The sequence below is a fragment of the Jaculus jaculus genome, chromosome 5 (genome assembly GCF_020740685.1).
Source record: "Jaculus jaculus isolate mJacJac1 chromosome 5, mJacJac1.mat.Y.cur, whole genome shotgun sequence".
Classification (NCBI taxonomy): Eukaryota; Metazoa; Chordata; class Mammalia; order Rodentia; family Dipodidae; genus Jaculus; species Jaculus jaculus.
Genome location: NC_059106.1, coordinates 59,038,497 through 59,058,685, shown reverse-complemented (window position 1 = coordinate 59,058,685; position 20,189 = coordinate 59,038,497). Strand labels below are relative to the sequence as shown.

General features: G+C 44.1%; 1 protein-coding gene across 1 annotated transcript in view; it reads right to left on the bottom strand.

Annotated features, from left to right (window-relative positions):
* The window catches only part of Dhdds (dehydrodolichyl diphosphate synthase subunit), a 59,579-nt gene extending 47,824 nt beyond the window's left edge, over positions 1 to 11,755 (bottom strand). The window contains exons 1-3 of the mRNA XM_004671205.2: positions 11,632 to 11,755; positions 11,049 to 11,163; positions 2,949 to 3,065 (exon numbers count right to left, since the gene is read on the bottom strand). Of these exons, the coding sequence (XP_004671262.1) occupies positions 2,949 to 3,065; positions 11,049 to 11,111 (180 nt within the window). The 5' untranslated portion in view covers positions 11,112 to 11,163; positions 11,632 to 11,755. The remainder of the gene's footprint in view (positions 1 to 2,948; positions 3,066 to 11,048; positions 11,164 to 11,631) is intronic.
* Between the last annotated feature and the right edge of the window lie 8,434 nt (positions 11,756 to 20,189).

The following is a 20,189-nucleotide window of genomic DNA, read 5'->3' as shown; positions in this document are numbered from 1 at the left end:
CATAAGCCCGCCCCCAGCAATACACCACCTCCAGCAGGTTTTAATTTCCAATTGCCATCAGAGAACCTAGCATTCCGAACACCTAAGTTTCTATGGGGGACACCTGAGTCAAGCCACCACAAAGCCCCTACTATTCTCTGGAGAAGAAGAGTGGGACTACACACCAAAACATTTTCTTTTTTTTTTTTTTTTAATTTTTTGTTTATTTTTATTTATTTATTTGAGAGCAACAGAGAGAGAAAGAGTCAGAGAAAGAATGGGCATACCATGGCTTCCAGCACTGCAAACGAACTCCAGATGCATGTGCCACCTTGTGTATCTGGCTTACGTGGGTACTGGGGAATTGAGCCTTGAACAGGGGTCCTCAGATTCACAGGCAAGCACTTAACCACTAAGCCATCTCTCCAGCCTCCAAAAAGTTTCTTAAAGGCCGAGCGTAGTGGTGCATGCCTTTAATCCCAGCACTTGGGAGGCAGAGGTAGGAGGATTGCCGTGAGTTCGAAGCCACCCTAAGACTACATAGTGAATTCCAGGTCAGCCTGAGCTAGAGTGAGACTCTACCCCTTTAGCCCAAGTTACTCTCACTCTTGGTGGAAAATCTATTTTCTTTTTTTTTTTTTTTTCTTCAAGGTATGGTTTGACTGTAGCCCAGGCTGACCCAGAATTCACTATGCAGTTTCAGGGTGGCTTTGATCTCACAGCAATCCTCCTACCTCTGCCTCCCAAGTGCTGGGATTAAAGGTGTGCACCACCATGTCCAAGGAAAATCTGTTTTCTTTTACAGAAGAGAGAAAAAACAGAGAACCAAGATACATCAATAAGACAATAAAGACCAAGACATGTGCTACCTCTACCACATCTGCCAGGGCCCAGGAGAAATTGCAGAAGAAGCAGTAACAAGAAGACTGCTCTTACTGCTAGCCTGACTACCAGCTCCAGGGCAATAGCTACAGACACGGTGATCAATCAAAACCCATCAAAGCAAGAATTCAGAAGCTACAAAGAACTCAACATTAAATCAGACTGCCAACAGACCTGCCATGACTCTGGGAATATTGCAGAAGAGGAGCAGAAATATTATAAGAGTACAGAGTGGGTAGAAATACCCTGAGGCCTGGTTCCTCTGCTACCGCGCAGGGACTGACTGAGGCCTGCATGACCTTACAGTGAATACTGTAACCCTACTGAGGATGGCCCCCAGGATAATGCAAACAGGGGTGAAGGGATAAAAGAGTATAACACATATACATTATATATATATATATATTTTTTTTTAACTTAAAAATATGAAAAAGTGGGCTGGAGAGATGGCTTAGCGGTTAAGCGCTTGTCTGTGAAGCCAAAGGACCCCGGTTCGAGGCTCGGTTCCCCAGGTCCCACGTTAGCCAGATGCACAAGGGGGTGCACGCGTCTGGAGTTCGTCTGCAGAGGCTGGAAGCCCTGGCGCGCCCATTCTCTCTCCCTCTATCTGTCTTTCTCTCTGTGTCTGTCGCTCTCAAATAAATAAATAAATAAATTTTAAAAAATATGAAAAAGTGTTCTAAGATCCAGGCCCAGTGGCACATGCCTTTAATCCCAGCACTTGGGGGGGCAAAAGTAGGAGAATCACCATGAGTTTGAGGACATGCTACAACTACATAGTGAATTCCAGGTCAGTCTGGGCTAGAATGAGACCCTACCTCATAAAACCAGAATAATAATAATAATGATGATGATGGTGATGATGATGATGTGATCAAGGCCAGCCTGCCTCGAAAAAAATCAAAATAAATAAATAAAATAAAATAAAGTGTTCTAAGTGGGCCCATGCCTGTAACTTACTTGGAAGGTGAACATTTAGGAAGTGGAGGCACGAAGATCAGGATTCATGGTCATCTTAACCTACCCAGTTTGAGGTCAGTCTGGGCTAAAATGACCTGGCTGGCACAGAAACTGTTCCAGATTTAGCACAGAAAGACTTTTGCCCTAGAAAATGTCAGCCTTGGCAAAGTTGGATGGGAAAACACCCAAGCTTTCCTCCAAAAATGTAACTTCTAAGCATTTATCCTAAAATATACTATTTGTTATATTTGTGTGTCTGAGACAATGCTTCACTATATAGCCCAGGCTGGCCTCAAATTCATGATAATCCAGCTCAGCCAGAGCTAGCAACACAGGCATAGGTCTCCACATCTGGGTATGAATATTTCTGTTTGTTTTTGAGGCAGGATCTCACTCTAGCCCAGGCTGATTTGGATTGCATTCTGTAATACACAAAAGGCCTTGAACTCATGGTGATTCTCATACCTTAGCCTAGCGAGTGATGGGACTAGAGACATGTGCCACCACACTCAACTTAGCTTTAAATATTTTAAAATTTGTTTGTTTACTTCTTTATTTAGAGATAGGGTCTCATGTACCCAGATTGGCCTCAACCTATGTAATTTAGGATGAACTACAACTTTTTTTTTTTTTTTAATTTTTATTTATTTGAGAAAGAAAGAAAAGGCAGAGAGAGAAAGAGGGGAAAAAAAGGGTACATCAGGGCCTCCAGGCACTGCGAACAATTCCAGATGTATGCACCACCATATGCATCTGACTTATGTGTGTCCTAGGGAATCAAATCTGGGTCCTTAGGCTTTGCAGGCAAGCATTTTAATGCTAAGCCATATTCCCAGCCTTAAAACTTTTTTTTTTTTTTCCTGGTGTATGTGTGGCTGGGTAGGTAGGCATGTGACTGTGGTGCCCATGTGGAGGTTAGAGGACAACTGTGTGTCAGCCTTTGTTGTGTAGCAGATTCTTCCCAATTGAGATATTCTCTTCTGAAGAGAGGAAGGAGAAGCCAAAATAAGCCCTTTCCTCCCACAAGCTGCTCTTGGTTGGGTGTTTTCTGCCGGCAATGAGAAGCTGACTGCAACAATCCAATTCTTCAGATTTTTCACTGTGGGTGCTGCTATATCCATACTCACCTCAGCAAGCTTGTTGAAGCCCTGTGAGTGGCCCTCCTGCCGCTCCACCTGGCACTTCTTGGCATAGCGACGGTTTCCATCCATTATGAATGCAATATGCTTGGGCAGTGGGCCGGCCTGCAGGATAAGCAAACAAATGATGAACGAATCTCATTCTCTTTGTAGCCTAAGGTTACGGGACTAAACTATACAATGAAATCCTTGAGGAAGAGAACTAAGTACACTTTATAAGAAATTACACCAAGTAAAGAAAGGGTTCATTATGTTATTTCTACACACACATATAATGTACTTTGGTAATATTCACCCCCCCCATTGTCCTTTCTTACCCTTGCTCCCTCTCTTTCTTCCCTTCTACATCCCTAATAATCCCCCTTTATTTTCATGCCCTTTTTCTCCCTTGTACTCTACATATGAAAGAAAACAGGTAATATTTATTTTTGTGAGAGAGACTGGGGACTGGAGGGGTGGCTCAGCAGCTAATGACGCTTGCTTGCAAAAGCTGATGGCCTGCATTTGATTACCCATTGCCCACATAAAGACAGATGTAAAAGTGACACATACATTTGGAATACACAATACCTGGCCTATATTTTATATATATATATATTTTGTTTGTTTGTTTGTTTGTTTTGCTTGCTTGGTTTTTCAAGGTGGGGTCTCACTGTAGCCCAAGCAGACCTGAAATTCACTCTGTAGCCTCAAGGTGGCCTCAAACTCATGATCCTACCACCTTAGCCTCCCAAGTGCTGGGATTAAAGGTGTAAACCACCATGCCCAGCCTTTTTCTTTCTTTTTTTGATTTTTATTTACTTGCAAGGAGAGAGAAAATGTGTGCACCAGAGCCTCCAGCCGCTACAAACTCCAGATGCATGTACCACTTTGTACAATTGGTACAATTTACATGAGTACTGAAGAATCAAACTTGGGTCTTTATAGACTTTACCAGACAAGCACCTAACTGCTAAGCCATCTATACAACTCACATTTTATTATGTTTCTTCTCTTCTTTTTCTTTTTTTCTTTTTTTTTTTTTTTTTTTTTTTTTGGTTTTTCGCAGTAGGGTCTCACTCTAGCTCAGGCTGACCTGGAATTCACTCTGTAGTCTCAGGGTGGCCTGGAGCTCACAGCAGTCCTCCTATATCTGCCTCCCAAGTGCTAGGACTAAAGGAGTGCACCACCACATCCGCCTTTTTTTTTTTTTAATAATTATTTATCTGTTTATTTGACAGCGACAGAGAGAGAGAGGCAGAGAGAGAGAGAGAGAGAGAATGGGTGTGCTAGGGCCTCCAGCCACTGCACACAAACTCCAGATGTATGTACCTCCTTGTGCATCTGGCTAACGTGGGTCCTGGGGAATTGAGCCTCAAACCAGGGTCCTTAAGCTTCACAGACAAGCGCTTAACTGCTAAGCCATCTCTCCAGCCTTTTTTTTTTTTTTAAGACAGACACAGAGGGAGAATTGGTGCACCAGGGCTACAGCTACTGCAACCAAACTCCAGATGCTTACACCACCTAGTGGGCATGTGCAACTTTGTGCTTGCCTCACCTTTGTGTGTCTGGCTGACATAGGATCTGGAAAGAGATTGGACATGGGTCTTTTGGCTTAACAGGTATGTACCTTAACTGTTAAGCAATCTTTCTAGCCCTAAATGTTTTGTTTTGTTTTTTAAACTTATTTATTTGAGAGTGACAGACACAGAGAGAAAGACAGATAGAGGGAGAGAGAGAGAATGGGCACGCCAGGGCTTCCAGCCTCTGCAAACGAACTCCAGACGCGTGCGCCCCCTTGTGCATCTGGCTAACGTGGGACCTGGGGAACTGAGCCTCGAACCAAACCGGAGTCCTTAGGCTTCACAGGCAAGTGCTTAACCGCTAAGCCATCTCTCCAGCCCTTGGGTTTTTTTTTTTTTTTTAATACTCACTACATGTTGTTGCTATGCTAGACTTGTGTGTGTGTGTTCATTTAAGTGTGGGCACCCATATGGGTGTCAGAGGACAACCTTGAGTGTTGGTCCTTGCCTTCCACCTCATCTGAGGTACAGCCATGTGTTCACAAGGCTATCTGGCCCTGGAAGCTTCGGGGGTTGCTCCTGTCTCTCACTGCAGGAGTGCTGAGGTTACAGACACTGTGTTACCCTGCTGGGTTTCGTATGGGTTCTGGAGATCTGAGCTCAGGCTCTCACATTTATGTGGGAAGTGCTTTATCCACCAAGCCATCTCCTCAGCCCTGTGTAGACTTTCTACACTTCATCTTATCAATAACTCTATAAAGTACTATTATCATCATTCTGTAGGTGGAAAATGTTAAGGCTCAAAGAATTCAATTAACACAAGTCATACACTGAAGTAGCAAGCAACGATTTAAGCGGAGGTCTGTCTGCATTCAGAATTCATCCTATAACCATATATTCTTCATTAAGCTGAGTCTCCAACTGGAAGACAAAGGAAAAATCCATATGGGCACAGTCGAATGGAGAGGGCACATTGGCATATTGCATGTGAAAGTGGCATTAAGTCAGGAGCATGTTGGCACAGGTGTACAGTCCCAGATATTTGGGAGGCTAAGAACCTGTCTAGCATGGGGAAAAAAAGGAGGCACTCACTCCTCCAGCCAACTGCTGCCACCCAAGAACTAGTATTCTAATTTTATCTGAGCTTCTAATTTTTTTTTAAAATTTGTTCATTTTTATTTATTTATTTGAGAGTGACACACAGAGAAAGGCAGAGAGAGAGAGAGAGAGAATGGGCGCGCCAGGGCCTCCAGCCACTGCAAACGAACTCCAGATGCGTGCACCCCCTTGTGCATTTGGCTAACGTGGGTCCTGGGGAATCGAGCCTCGAACTGGGGTCCTTAGGCTTCACAGGCAAGCGCTTAACTGCTAAGCCATCCCTTCAGCCCCGAGCTTCTAATTTTTGTTTGTTTTTCAAAGTAGGGTCTTACTTTAGCCCAGGCTGACTTGGAATTCACTGTCACCTCAGGCTGGCCTCAAACTCACAGTGGCCTTCCTACCTCTGCCTCCCAAGTGCTAGGATTAACGGCGTGCACCACCATGCTAGGGGGAGCTTCTAATTTTTTGTTGTTGTTTGTTTTGTCTTGTTTTTCGAGGTAGGGTCTCACTCTAGCCCAGGCTGACCTGGAATTCAGGATGTAGTCTCAGGGTGTCCTCAAACTCATGGCAATCCTCCTACTTCTGCCTCCCAAGTGCTGGGATTAAAGGTGTGCACACCATGCCCAGCTTCTTTATCTTTCCTAACTAATGGTGGTTTCAGCTTCTAATTTTTAACAAGAGAACAAAGCATTGGGCTATAGAAATGGCTTAATGGTTAAGGCACTTGCCTGCAAAGCCAAAGGACCTTAGTTTGATTCCCTAGGACCCATGTAAGTCAGATGCACAAGGTGGCACATGCATCTGGAGTTGATTTGTAGTGGTTGGAGGCACACTCATTCTCTCTCTCTAAAATAAAATTTAAAAATAATAAAATATATACTTTTAAAAAAGAGAACAACACTGCAAGCTTTATAATTGGGCAGCCAGGCCAAATGAACCAACTGGTGCAATAGTGGCACGTCTGTCATGGTGGAAACCAACTGCCCTCCAACTAGACTGGAGGCCCGCTCCATGGGAGGGAATACATCCCTGATACTGAAAACTTAAAACAGGGGTAGTCATGAGCCCTAAGGGTGTAACATTTGCTGATGTCTGGAAAAATATATATACTATGCTTATCAAACTGCCCAGTAAGCACTTCTCTTAATATTCATACCCTTATATTAATGCTATTCTCACTTTGGGTAGAGAATCTTCTCTTTTCAGATGGCAGTGACCTTGGAATGACTCAGAAGGTATCATAGTGCTGGAATGAAGTGACTGGAGTACTGAATAACATCTCGATCACACCTTCCAAGGCTCAGGGTCTAATGTGGAAGAGGTGGTGGAAAGAATGTAAGAGCCAAAGGAAAGGTAGGACTCCTTACAACATGCTCCTCCAGACACAAAATGGCCTGGATATCCATGACCTCACAGTGCCTAACACTACCTACACAAGACCATCATAAGAGGAGGAAAAGATAATGACATCAAAATAAAAGAGAGACTGATTGAGATGGGGAGGGGATATGATGGAGAATGGAATTTCAAAGGGAAAAGTGGGGGGCGAGGGTGGGTATTACCATGGGATATTTTTAATTTTTTTTTTTGTTTATTTTTACTTATTTGAGAACGAAAGAAAGAGAGAAAGAATGGGTGTGCCAGGGCCTCCAACCACTGCAAACCGAACTCCAGACGCGTGCGCCCCCTTGTGCATCTGGCTAACGTGAGTCCTGGAGAATCCAGCCCCGAACCGGGGTCCTCAGGCTTCACAGGCAAGTGCTTAACTGCTAGGCCATCTCTCCAGCCCGGGATATTTTTTATAATCATGAAAAAGATTAATAAAAATTGAGAAAAAAATAAAATAGAAAAGAGAACAAAGCATCAATATTTTTAGAAAACCTTAGGATATGGTGATGCACACATGTAGTTGTAGCTATTCAGGAAACTGAGCCAGGTAAACTGCTTGAGCCCAGGAGTTCAAGACCAACCTGAACAACATATTGAGACCCTATATGTTAAAAAAATTCTTTTTGAGTCATGTGTGGTGACCCATGCATCTGGAGTTTTGTTGTTGTCTTTTTTTTTTTTTTTTTAGCAGCTCAGGAGGTCCTGGAGTGCCCCGTACACTCTTCCAAATGAATAAAACATACAATAGGGCTGGCAAGATGGCTCAGCAAGTAGAGGCACTTGCTCGCCAAGCCTGATAGCCCAGGTTCAATTCTCCAGTACCCACATAAAGCCAGATGTATAATGTGGCTCACACATCTGGAATTTGTCTGCAGTGGCAGGAGGCCCTGGCACCCTCACACTGACTCTCTCAAACAAATAAATAAAAGTATATGTATATGTGTGTATATATACACACACACACACATAACATATTACCTACATATATAAATTTCAATTTTTTTTCACATCAGGAGCCATTTCAAAACAAAAATATATATAACTTGTTGAAGTAGACAAAACTTTGTATGTGGCTTAGAGCAACTTTGAGTTGTCTACCACTGCAAAACTTGACTTGTTAGCGTGTCTTTCCTCACCTGGCAGGGTTTTTCATGACTACTTCTCCAGCACCTCTCCAGTACTTTCTACTTTTGTCTCCTACATGTAGCCTTTTCAAAAATAATCCAATCTAAACTGGGCGTGGAGGCACATGCCTTTAATCCCAGAACTCATGAGGCAGAGGTAGAAGGATCACTGTGAGTTCAAGGCCACCCTGAGACTACATAATGAATTTCAGGTCAGCCTGGGATAGAGTGAGACTGTACCTCGAAGAACAAAATAATGACATATAATAATAACTCAATCTAGACAAGCAGCTTCTTTTGTCATTGAAGCCGGGCGTGGTGGTGCACACCTTTAATCCCAGCACTTGGAAAGCAGAGGTAGGAGGATCGCCATGAACTTGAGGCCACCCTGAGACACCACATATCCATGTCAGCCTGGGCTAGAGCAAGACTGTACCTTGAAAAAAAACAAAACAAAATAAAACAAAAAGACTGTCATTGAGCCAGACGAGGTAGCACTGCCTTTAATCCCAGCTCTTAGGAGGCTGATGTAAGAGATTGAGGTGAGTTTGAGACCAGCCTGGGGCTACAAAGGGCTTTCCTGGGCAGCCTGTGTGAGAGTGAGACACTTCCTGGAAAAAAAAAAAAAAGGGCTGACATCATTGTCTGAGAAGACACTTTTCATTTGCTGTCCAGTTGTGATTACCTGGCATTTGTGTAGGGGTGGGTAGTGAGACTTACTGCTTGAAATTCATTACTGCATACTGCTTGACAGTATGTAGCTGAAAAACAAAACTAAACCGATTTGCCTCAAGCGCAAACCTGTCTTAAGCACATGATATAACATTGTTGCGACTCCCCCCACACCCCAAAACGCTGAAAGATGAAGTGAGGATACAAGGGAGATAGAAGCAACAGAGACTAGAGTCTTTACATGACTTGAAGACCACAATAACAAGAGAGAGCTTCTAGAGACTGTGACATGTATTTGATATTCTATGCAACAATGAGAACACCCTGGTCTGCCAGAAGAGTAACAAACCAGAAATGTAATGACTCAGTGACACTAGTGCATTTAATCCTCAGAACAACTTTATGTTTGTTAAAGTCACAAGGCTGAACTCATGCCTGTTTTCTTCCAAGACCCAAACTCTTAACCATTATACTATACTGCAATGTTAAAGAAAGACTGATTAAGAGGACATTACTAGAAGAAACCAATTTCAGTTCTCTTTCTCTTCTTCTCTTTGTCTCCCTCCTATTCTTTTTTTCCAAGGTAGAGACTTGCTCTACTCACTCCAGTCCAGGCTGACCTGGGATTCACTATGAAGTCTCAAGGTGGCCTTGAACTTATGGCAATCCTCCTACTTCTGCACCCCAGGTGTTAGGATTAAAGGCATGCACCACCACGCTTGGCTCCTCTCTTTTTCTTAAAGGAAAAATTTTATTTTATGTATTTATTTACTTATTTGAGGAGGAGCAGATAGAGAGAATGGGCATGGCAGCCACTACAAACAAACTCCACATGCAGGCGCCACCTTGGGCATCTAGCTTACATGGATACTGGGGAATCAAACCTGGGTCCTTAGGCTTTGTACACAAGCACCTTAACTGCTAAGCAATCCATCTCTCCAGCTATCCATTTTTTTATTCAGTTTTTATTTATTCATTTGAGAGAGACAGACACAGAGAGAAAGGGTGGGGGGGAGAGAGAATGGGCATGCCAGGGCCTCCAGCCACTGCAAATGAACTCCAGACACTTGCACCCCCTTGTGCATCTGGCTAAAGTGGGCCCTGGGGAATCGAGCCTCCAACTGGGGTCCTTAGGCTTCACAGACAAGCACATAACCACTAAGCCATCTCTACAGGACCCCTCCTTTTTTTAAGGTAATTCCTGTTTCTCTTTGGATTATATAAATCTTTTGCGTTTAAAAAACTGGATGGGGGCTGGAGAGATGGCTTAGCGGTTAAGCACTCGCCTGTGAAGCCTATGGACCCCGGTTCAAGGCTCGGTTCCCCAGGTCCCACGTTAGCCAGATGTACAAGGGGGCGCACGCGTCTGGAGTTCGTTTGCAGTGGCTGGAAGCCCTGGTGCGCCCATTCTCTCTCTCTCCCTCTGTCTTTCTCTCTGTGTCTGTTGCTCTCAAATAAATAAATAAAAAATGAACAAAAAAAATATTAAAAAAAAAAGAAAGAAAGATTTATGTCAGAGTACTTGATGACACACCAAATGTTATTAAAAAAAAAAAAAAAAAAAAAAAACCTGGATGGAAGCCGGGCGTGGTGGCTCACGCCTTTAATCCCAGCACTCGGGAGGCAGAGGTAGGAGGATCACCGAGAGTTCGAGGCCACCCTGAGACTACATAGTGAATTCCAGGTCAGCATGAGCCAAAGTGAGACCCTACCTCGAAAAACCAAAAAAAAAAAAAGGATGGAAAATAAACAAATAAATAAATATTACTTTAAAAAAAGGTCTTATGGCCTTAAATTTGTTATGTTGCAGAGGGTGACCTTGAACTTCTTATCTTCCTAAATAAAGTTGGGCATGATGGCCCACTCCTCTTGGGAGACTGAGGTGAGTGAGGTAGGATGATCAGGTCAGTCTGGGATAGAGTGAGACACTGGCTCCAGAGTGCTTGGGATACAGGCATGTGCCATCAGGCCCAGTTTATAGTGATCGAACCCAGGACTTCATACATGCTAAGCAAACAGTATACCAACTGGGCTATACACTCAATTCAAATTCACTTTTCTATACCGAAAATGTCAGCATATCCTGCTCAATATTAGGACACTATGTTCTGTCTAAGAAATGTCAGCTAAAACAGAAACATGCTAGAAATACAGACCTGGAAACTACATTACAAATCTAAGATTCTTTGGTTTTATTGTTTAATTCCACTTAAAGTCATGGAACTTTAATAATGGGGTTTGAAACAAAATTACTCAACCAAGTGTCCAAAAGACCCAACTTGATGCTCTGGGCCACTGCTCACCTTTATGATATTGGCACAGAACCACTCCAAAAGTGACAGTTCTCCTTCCTTGATCCACGACATGGTTCTTCCTCGATCAGAATATCACTCCAGAGAAAGACACCCGCTGGGTAACCTCGGATAAATTTAAAAAGAGAGAGTTTAAGCATGCAAACACATATATAGTATATAGATAGATAGATAGATAGATAGACAGACAGACAGACAGACAGACAGACAGATAGATATGGCTGATGTAGAGATCCACCTGGATGAGGAAAGCGGCTAGCACCTGAATCCAGAGGAACTTGTCTAACCTTTCACCATCCACTGCTGTTTAAGCCAATCTCCTGGCTCGCTACACTTGCTCGTCCCCCCTCCATTGTAATCGGAACAGATTTTTTTTTTTTCCTGAATATCCACGTCGGAATATCCACATCATAGTGCCTATGACATCCTCATCGATGGTTTCCCTGCATCTTCCTTCTCCACGTCCCCAAAAGCCATTTCTCACTCAGCGTTCCCACTGGCTCAGCCCGTCAGCGGCCGCCCCTGTCACGTCGCACCCCAGTGGTCTCGTAATTATCCATTTTCTCCGTTGTACCTGTATGTCTCCCGCGGCTAGCTCCTCCCGCAGCGAACGCTCGCCGGGTTCGCCGGGCACAGCAGCGGCGCCGCTCGGCGGGGGGTACCTCAGCCGCTCCGGGGCGCCGACACTTCCTCGCGACGTGGCGCCGGAAGAACGCGTCACCGCGGAATGGGATCCGCCCCCCCCTCCGGCGTTGCTGTGGGCGGGGCTTCGTTCCGCGCCCGCCATTGGCTGCCGCTCCCACGGGGGCGGGGAGAAGAACGCCCGGCTGGGGATCAGAGAGGCGATGGAGGAGGGAGGTGGGGCTCGCCGGGGGTGGGGGCCGGCACCGAGAGAGCGGTCAAGGAGAGCTTGACTGGGTGATCTTTGGAAAATGTGCCTTGAGAGATTTGACTAAGAAGTTGCTGAGGACAAGCTGTTGAGAAATGGGGTAAAGGCAGAGTTCTGGCCCGAGTCCACCTTGCCACTGCGGAAGAACAGGGTTTCGTAAACCTGGTCACAGGGTCGGGGAGGTGGCGCGCGCCTTTAATCCCAACTTTCGGGAGGCAGAGGTAGGGGGATTGCCGGGAGTTCGTGTCCACCCTGAGACTACAGTGAAGTCCGGGTCAGCCTGGACTAGAGGGAGACTACCTCAATAAATTAAAAAAAGAAAAAGAGCTGGGCGTGGTGGCGCACGCCTTTAATCCCAGCACTGGGGAGGCAGAGGTAGGAGGATTGCCATGAGTTCAAGGCCACCCTGAGACTACATAGTTAATTCCAGGTCAGCCTGAGCCAGAGAAAAAGAAAGAAAGAAAAGAAAACCATGGAGGCTGGGGACGTGGCTCAGCTGATTAAGGAGAACACTTGAAACATATGTAGTCCAAGTACCCATGTAAAACCAGATGCACAAAGCACTAGTTCATTTGCCTAAGTAACAGGAGGCCCTGGCTTGTTCATGTTCTCACAGAAATAATTTTGTTGTGTTTCTTTTTTTTTTTTTTTTTTTTGCGGCGGGGGAGGAGGCTGTGCAGGGTCTTCAGCGCAGACCGACCTGGCCTCAAACTCAAGGTGATCTTACTACCTCTGCCTCCCAAGTCCTGGGATCAAAGGTGTGTGCCACCTTCTCTCTCTGTCTCTTCCTCTCTCCCTACCTCTCCCAAATAAGAAAACAAATATTTTTATATAAATAGGGCTGGAGTTATAGTTGTCCCACAGGGAAGAGGCCCAGGTAAAAAATTAACTTGATGGGCTGGAGAGAGGGCTTGGCAGTTAACACAGTTGCTTGCAAAGCCAAAGGACCCAGGTTTTATTCCCCAGGACCCACGTAAACCAGCAGCACAAAGTGGCAGATGCCTCTAGTTCGTTTGCAGTGGCTGGAAGCCCTGGCACTCTCTCTGTCTCTTTCTTTCTACCTCTCTACTTGCTTCTCTCTCTTTTTCTCAAATAAATTAAAAACATTTTTTTAAAATGCCTAGAGAGATGGCTTAGTGGTTAAGGCTCTCTCTCTTGCTAATAAAAAAAATTTTTTTTTTCAAAACCTCATGTAGGGCTGGAGACAGGGCTTAGCAATTAAGGTACCTACCAGCAAAGCCAAACGACCCAGCTTCTATTTTCTACTAGCCAAGTAAAGCCAGATGCACAAGGTGGCGCATGTGTCTGGGGTTCTTTTGCAGCGGCCAGAGGCCTTGGTGCACCCATTCTCTATGCCTTTCTGTCTCTTAAATTACTTAATCAAATAATAAGATAATTTTTAAACAATTCAAAGTTCATCTAAAAGACAGATACGGTGGTGTACGCCTTAAATCCAAGCACTCAGGAGGCAGAGGAAGGAGGATTACTGAGTTCCAGGCCAACCTGAGACTGCATAGAGAATTCTAGGTCAGCCTGGGCTAGAGTGAGACCCTACCTCGAAAATCAAAAGTAAATACGTTGGGCATGACATCTCACTCCTCCAGGGAGGCTGAGGTGAGGTAGGCGCATGGCAGGCAGTGTTTCAGATCAACCTGTGCTAGAGTGAGACCCTGCCTCAAACCAACACCCTCCGTCCACCCGAAGCCAGTGAGTGGGGGGCAAACACTCATCTAAAGCTGGAAATGGTGGCTCACAAATTTTTTAAAGCATTTTTGAAAGAGACAATATGGGCATGCCAGGGCCCCTTACCACTGCAAATGAACTCCAGATGCATGTGTCACTTTGTGCATCTTACCTTACATGGGTTCTAGGAATTTGAACCTGGCCTTTCAGGCTTTGCAAGCAAGGACTTTTTTTTGTTGGTTTTTGTTTTTTGTTTTTCAATGTAGGGTTTCACTCTAGCTGCAACTGACCTGAAATTAACTATGTAAAACTTAACTATGTAAAATTAACTATGTAAAGTCTCAGTTTGGCCTTGAACTTGCAGCGATCCTCCTACCTCTGCCTCCCAAGTGTGGTATTAAAGGCGTGCACCACCACACCTAATATTCTATTTTTATTTGCTTATTTGCTTATTTTTGTTGTTGTTTTTTTGAGGTAGGGTCTCACTCTAGCTCAGGCTGACCTGGAATTCACTATGTAGTCTCAGGGTGGCCTCGAACTCATAGTAATCCTCCTACCTCTGCTTCCTGGGTGCTGGGATTAGAGGTGTGCACTACCACATCCAGATGCATGTGCCACCATGTGCTTCTGGCTTACATGGGTACTGGGGAATTGAATCTGGGTCTTTAGGCTCTGCAGGCAAGAGCCTTAATCACTAAACCATCTCCCCAGCCGCAAGAAAGTTGTTTTTTTTTTAAACAACTGGCATGGTGGAGCATGCCTTTAATCTCAGCACTCAAGAGGTAGAGATAGGATCACTGTGAGTCCGAGACCACCCTGAAACTATATAGTGAATTTCAGGTCAGCCTAGTCTAGAGTGAGACCCTGCCTACAAAAAAATAATTAATTAGTTAATTAATTAAATCTTTAAAAAAATGGGCTAGAGAGATGGCTTAGTGAAGGCATTTGCCTGCGAAGCCTAAGGACCCAGGTTCAATTCCCCAGTACCCTCATGAACCAGATGCACAAAGTGGTGCATGTGTTTGGAGTTTGTTTCCAGTGGCTAGAGGCCCTGGCATGACCATTTTCACTTTTTCTGTCAAATAAATAAAGTCAGATGTGGTGGTGCATACCTTTAATCCCAGAACCCAGGAGGCAGAGATAGGATCACTGTGCGTTCAAGGCCACCCTGAGACTACATAGTGAATTCCAGGTCAGCCTGAGCTAGTGAGACCCTACCTCGAAAAACCAAAATAAATAAATAAAATAATAATAATAATAAATAAATAAATAAAAATATTAGGTGTGCTGGTGTGTGCCTTTAATCCTAGCACTTGGGAGGCAGATGTAGGAGGATTGCTGTGAGTTCAAGGCCAAACTGAGACTACATAGATAACTTAAGATCAGCTGCAACTAGAGTGAAACCCTACATTGAAAAACAAAACAAAAAACAAGTCCTTGCTTGCAAAGCCAGATAGGCCAGGTTCTAATTCCTAGAACCCATGTAAGGTAAAATGCAAAATGTGGCACATGCATCTGGAGTTCATTTGCAGTGGCTAGAGGCCTTGGCATGCCCATTCTCTATGTCTCTTTCTCTCAAGTAAATAAACAAATATTAAAATGAATAAAAATAACAAAATCAAAAGGAGCTGGAGAATATGGCTTAGTGGTTAAGGTGTTTTTTGCAAAGTCAAAGGACCCTGGCTTGATTCCCGAAGACCCACATAAAACAGGTACACATGGAGGTGCATGCATCTGGAGTTCGTTTGCAGTGGCTGGAGGCCCTGGCGTGCCCATTCTCTCTCACTCATTCTCTACCTTTCTCTCTCCCAGATAAATAAATAAAACATATACTTTTAAAAAAGGGGGGCTGGAGAGATGGTTTAGGTGTTAAGGCAAAGCCAAAGCAGCTCGGTTTGATTCCCCAGGACCCACATTAAGCCAGATGCACAAGGGGGTGCATGTGTCTGGACTTTGTTTGCAGGCATACCCATTCTCTCTCTCTTAAATAAATAAATAAATAAATAAATAAATGAGTCTGAGCACAGTGGCACACGCCTTTAATGCCAGCACTCATGAGGTAGTGGTAAGAGCATCACCATAAGTTCAAGGCCACCCTGAGACTACATAGTGACTTCAAGGTCAGCCTGGGCTACAATGAGACCCTGCCTCCAATCCTCCCCACCCTCTGCTCCCCCCCAAATTCCTAAGCTAAATTTAATTATACACATGACAAAGAAACAATTTGTGTCAGCCACTTATACCCTGCTGCTCTGTTCATACAGACCTACATAGCTGAGTATAGAGAAAAATCTCACGGGAAACTTGTCAGGGACCTACAGGACATGTTACCTGGTCGAGAAATTACTGTTATTGGGGTCCTAAAAGTTGGATTCATGATAAACAATTGTTCTTTGTCCATACTTCAATCAATGGCCCAACTGTATGTGATTGTATCATATGGGGAAAAAGAGGACTGTACAGCAGTCCCCAACCCTTTCTAGGAAAAGGACCAGCACAAATCTCTACTTGGTGACTTGGCTCTGCCTTTCTAAAATGATTCACTGTACAGCGGATGTGGTGGCACACCTTTAATCCCAGCACTTGGAAGGCAGAGGTAGGAGAATCGCTGTGAGTTCGAGGCCACCCTGAGACTACATTGTGAATTCCAGATCAGCCTGGGCCAGATTGAGACCCTACCTTGAAAAACCAAAAAAAAAAAAAAAAAAAAAAAATCAAATGGGGGGGAGGAATATGTATTTATTTATTTCAGTTTTGGGGGTAGGGTTTTGCTGTATCTCAGGCTGACCTGGAATTCACTATGTAGTCTCAGGGTGGCCTTGAAGTCTCAGCTATCCTACCTCTGCCTCCCGAGTGCTGGGATTAAAGTCATGCACCACCATGCCTGACAAAAAAAATTTTAGAATACTTTAATATTTTATTTATGGAAGAGAGAGACAGAGAGAGAATGGGCATGCCAGGGCCTCCTCTAGCCACTACAAAGGAACTCCAAATGCATGCACTACCATGTGCATCTGGGTCATGTGGGTTCTAGGGAACTGAACTTGGGTATTCAGGCCTCATAGGCTAGTGCTGTAACTGCTAAACCATCTCTCCAGCCCAACAATAAATCCACAATACTGAAACATGTCTCTTACTTTATTTATTTATTTATTTATTTATTTAAGAGGCAGAATGAGCGCACCAGGGCCCCAGCCACTGCAAATGAACTCCAGATGTGTGCACCCCCTTGTGCATCTGGCGTACATGGATCCTGGAGAATTGAACCAGGGTCCTTTGGCTTTGCAGGCGTATGCCTTAACTGCTAAGCCATCTCTCCAACCCCCTCTACTTACTTTCTATAAATTCCATACTGGACCATTCCACCTTTGTACTCCCATCCATGTCTTTATTTTACTGGTCCTTTTAATATTACAGAAAAAGAAAATCCATTTCATACACTATGCTCTTCCAGCTGCTACTGTGCTGCCTATTTCTTTTTTTTTTTTTTTTTCAAGGTAGGGTTTCATTCTAGCCCAGGCCTCAAACTCAGTGATCTGACTATACAACATGACATAGACAAAAAACTATTAAACCGAGTACAGTGAATTTTGGAATCAGCTATAATGTATATTGGGGACCAAATTCAAGTTATTCAGCTCCGGGCCACTTTAAGTTGTGAATTGTGGAGACAAAAGTTCATATGTACGTCCCCTACATGGTAAGCTTTCTATAGATATCAATCAACTACATGACCAAATCAGTCCAACTACACTTGTCTTTCAAGATAATACTGAAAAGACATCTTGTTATCAGGATCTCACCAACAGTTTGTCTTGGCTTAATCCATGTTCCTTGTTTTCAAACACTTGGCCTTCCAATTTGGTGGCCATTGGATTAATTATCTGTAACATTTCATTTGTTCTTTGCATAGTCAGAGGGATCAAATTACTTACTGGCCAGTAACATCAACATGTCTGCCTTTTTTGTCGTTCCTCCCCCCACCCAAGATACGTCTTTCTAGTCCAGACTGACCTGGAATTCACTACTATGTAGTCTCAGGGTGGCCTTGAACTCAAGAGATCCTCCTACCTCTACCTCCTGAGTACTGGGATTAAAGGTGTGTACCACCACGCCTAGTTTGTCAGACTACTTTTAGAAGGAAAGGGGGAAAGCATATACCTTTAATCCCAGCACTGGTGAGGCAGAGGTAGGTGGACTGCTCTGGGTTTCAGGCAGCCCTGAGACTATATAGGTAATTCCAGGTCAGCCTGGGCTAGAAAGAGACCCTACCTCGAAAAAAGGAAAGGGGGGCGGGTGTGGAAATCAAGCTAATTCACAACAGGCTGACCTTTGCACAATTCGAAAATGTGGTCTGAACTGATAAGCAGGAGGTAAGCAACTCCAGGTCTAGGACATACATGAGTCAAATACATGAGTCAATCAACTTGTGACTTGTCAAGTTTCAGTAATTACACATTCTTTCAATTTGGCTATTGGTCCCTATTGTTTTCTCTTGGCTTTTCGAGGTAGGGTCTTCCTCTAGCTGACCTGGAATTCACTATGCAGTTTCAGAATGACCTCAAACACAAGGGCCATCCTCCTATCTACTGGGATTAAAGGCATGTAATACCACGCCTAGCTTCCCCATAGTTTCATAGATTAATCTTAAAAGCTGTGAGTACAGTCAGTATGGGGTTCTTTCCAGCAAATCCCCTCCCCTTTATTTTGCTTTGTGTGTTCATTTTAGCCACTGGACGTGGTACTTATTCTAATTCCAGGCTGGCCTCAAACTGTGATCCTCCTACCTCTGCTGGGGCTAAATGCGTGTGCCACCTTGACGCCCAGCAGGTTATAGTATAACAGACAGTAATATGAGTAAACAATGCCCTAGAAGAGAGGGACCCATCCATGAAGTCTTTTATCTGTTTTTCCTTTGTGTCCTGGGAAATGTTCAGCTAGTTACTGTCACTCCTGCAGTAGTTAGCTGATCTGTGAGATTCCACCGACAGGTTTGGCTTTTGGTACAGTTAGTTAAGGGGTCAGAGAGCCCCAGGAGATATACAAAACTTCTAACCCCTTGCGCTGGTAATACTGACAGTCTGAGGATTGATTTAATCCAGATTGTTTCCTTTCACTTTGTGTTACTACTTGGTTTGTTCAGTTTCTTCCCTTTTAAAATCTTCCATATCTTTGAAGAAATTTTTTAAAATGCAGTACTCATTAGGTGGCTAACAAACTATCTCAAAAGAAAATGTTGGTTTATATAGTCAGTGAATCTCCTTTGGCCGCCATTCCCCCAGTTCTGTACGGTATTTTCTTTCTTGGGGTGCTGCAAGGGGTTAATTAGGATTTGTAAAGGGCTTTGAGGAATGGGGACAAAGTATTATTAGGGTCTCATGCCCCAAGCCATGCCCCATCCTTTCATCCCAGCCAGTGGCTTAGGCATCCCTATTCTTATGCATGCCAAACCTCTAATCCCCTCTTGAATGTGGCAGCTTCCAAGGAAGGGACAAGAGGCCTTAACTAGAAACAAAAATCCACTGTAATGAGGTGCTCTAAGGACTGAACCTTCAAGATTCGTCCTGAACAAAGTGGGAAACTCAATGGTTCTCCCTTGGCTTCCCATTCCAAGAAGGTGGGAATTAATAGCAGGGGAAATGCAAAACTCAGTATCAGAGGAGGAGAAAAGTTTCAAGTACCAATAAGTCTTTATTCTCCCAGGAAAAGAAGGGTAGGAAGAGTCAGCACGTGTTACAAAATGATTAGAAAATAAGGAAGGAGTACAGCAAAATCAACCAAGAAATATAAACACCCCAGTGAAGGGGCCACCAAAGCCCCAGAGGGCGTAGTCTCCTGCAGTTCAGGAAAGAGAAGGGATGGGGAGAGAACAAACAGGGACACACTTCCCCCCTCCCTCCCCATAAATTCAAGACTTCTCACAACGCTTTGGTTTCTAGCAGTAAACATGGAGTTACATTCGTCCGTCTCCTATTAAACAATCTTGTGGCCACTTTGACATAAGTTTCTTGCACCTGCATAAAAAGTTCCTGAGTGATTTGAATATACATTCATATTCCCTTTTCTGGTCTCCAGACCCCACTTTCTACATGGAAGGCCCCCAGTTGCTTCTCTCACTTAAGGATTACAGAATAAATAGGTCTAACCTATCCAAACACCCCAAAGCATGTTTGGTAAGAATTAAACCAATAAATGGTTTGGGAGTAACGACTCACATCTGTAATCCCAGAATGACAGAGGATAAGGCAGGAGGAGATTGAGGCAAAGCTGGACTTCAGAACTGGACCCTCTCTCAAAACACCACCAAAAATACAGTTTTGACTCAGGTTGGGACCAAGGGGTAGGGGTCCCGAGCATTTTTAGTATTTCTGCACACATCATTTAAGAGTTGTAGAAATACTTCAAGAATTAAATGTATCTGAGTGTGTGCAAGTTTTCTTTAGAGGGAGAAGAGTGTAGAGGAGAGGCTGTGTCAAGGACAGAGGTTGTGGTCCAAAATGGGAGAGTGGGAGCCCAAAACACATGGTTTAATATCGTCACTATGAAAAGGCCCCCCCCCC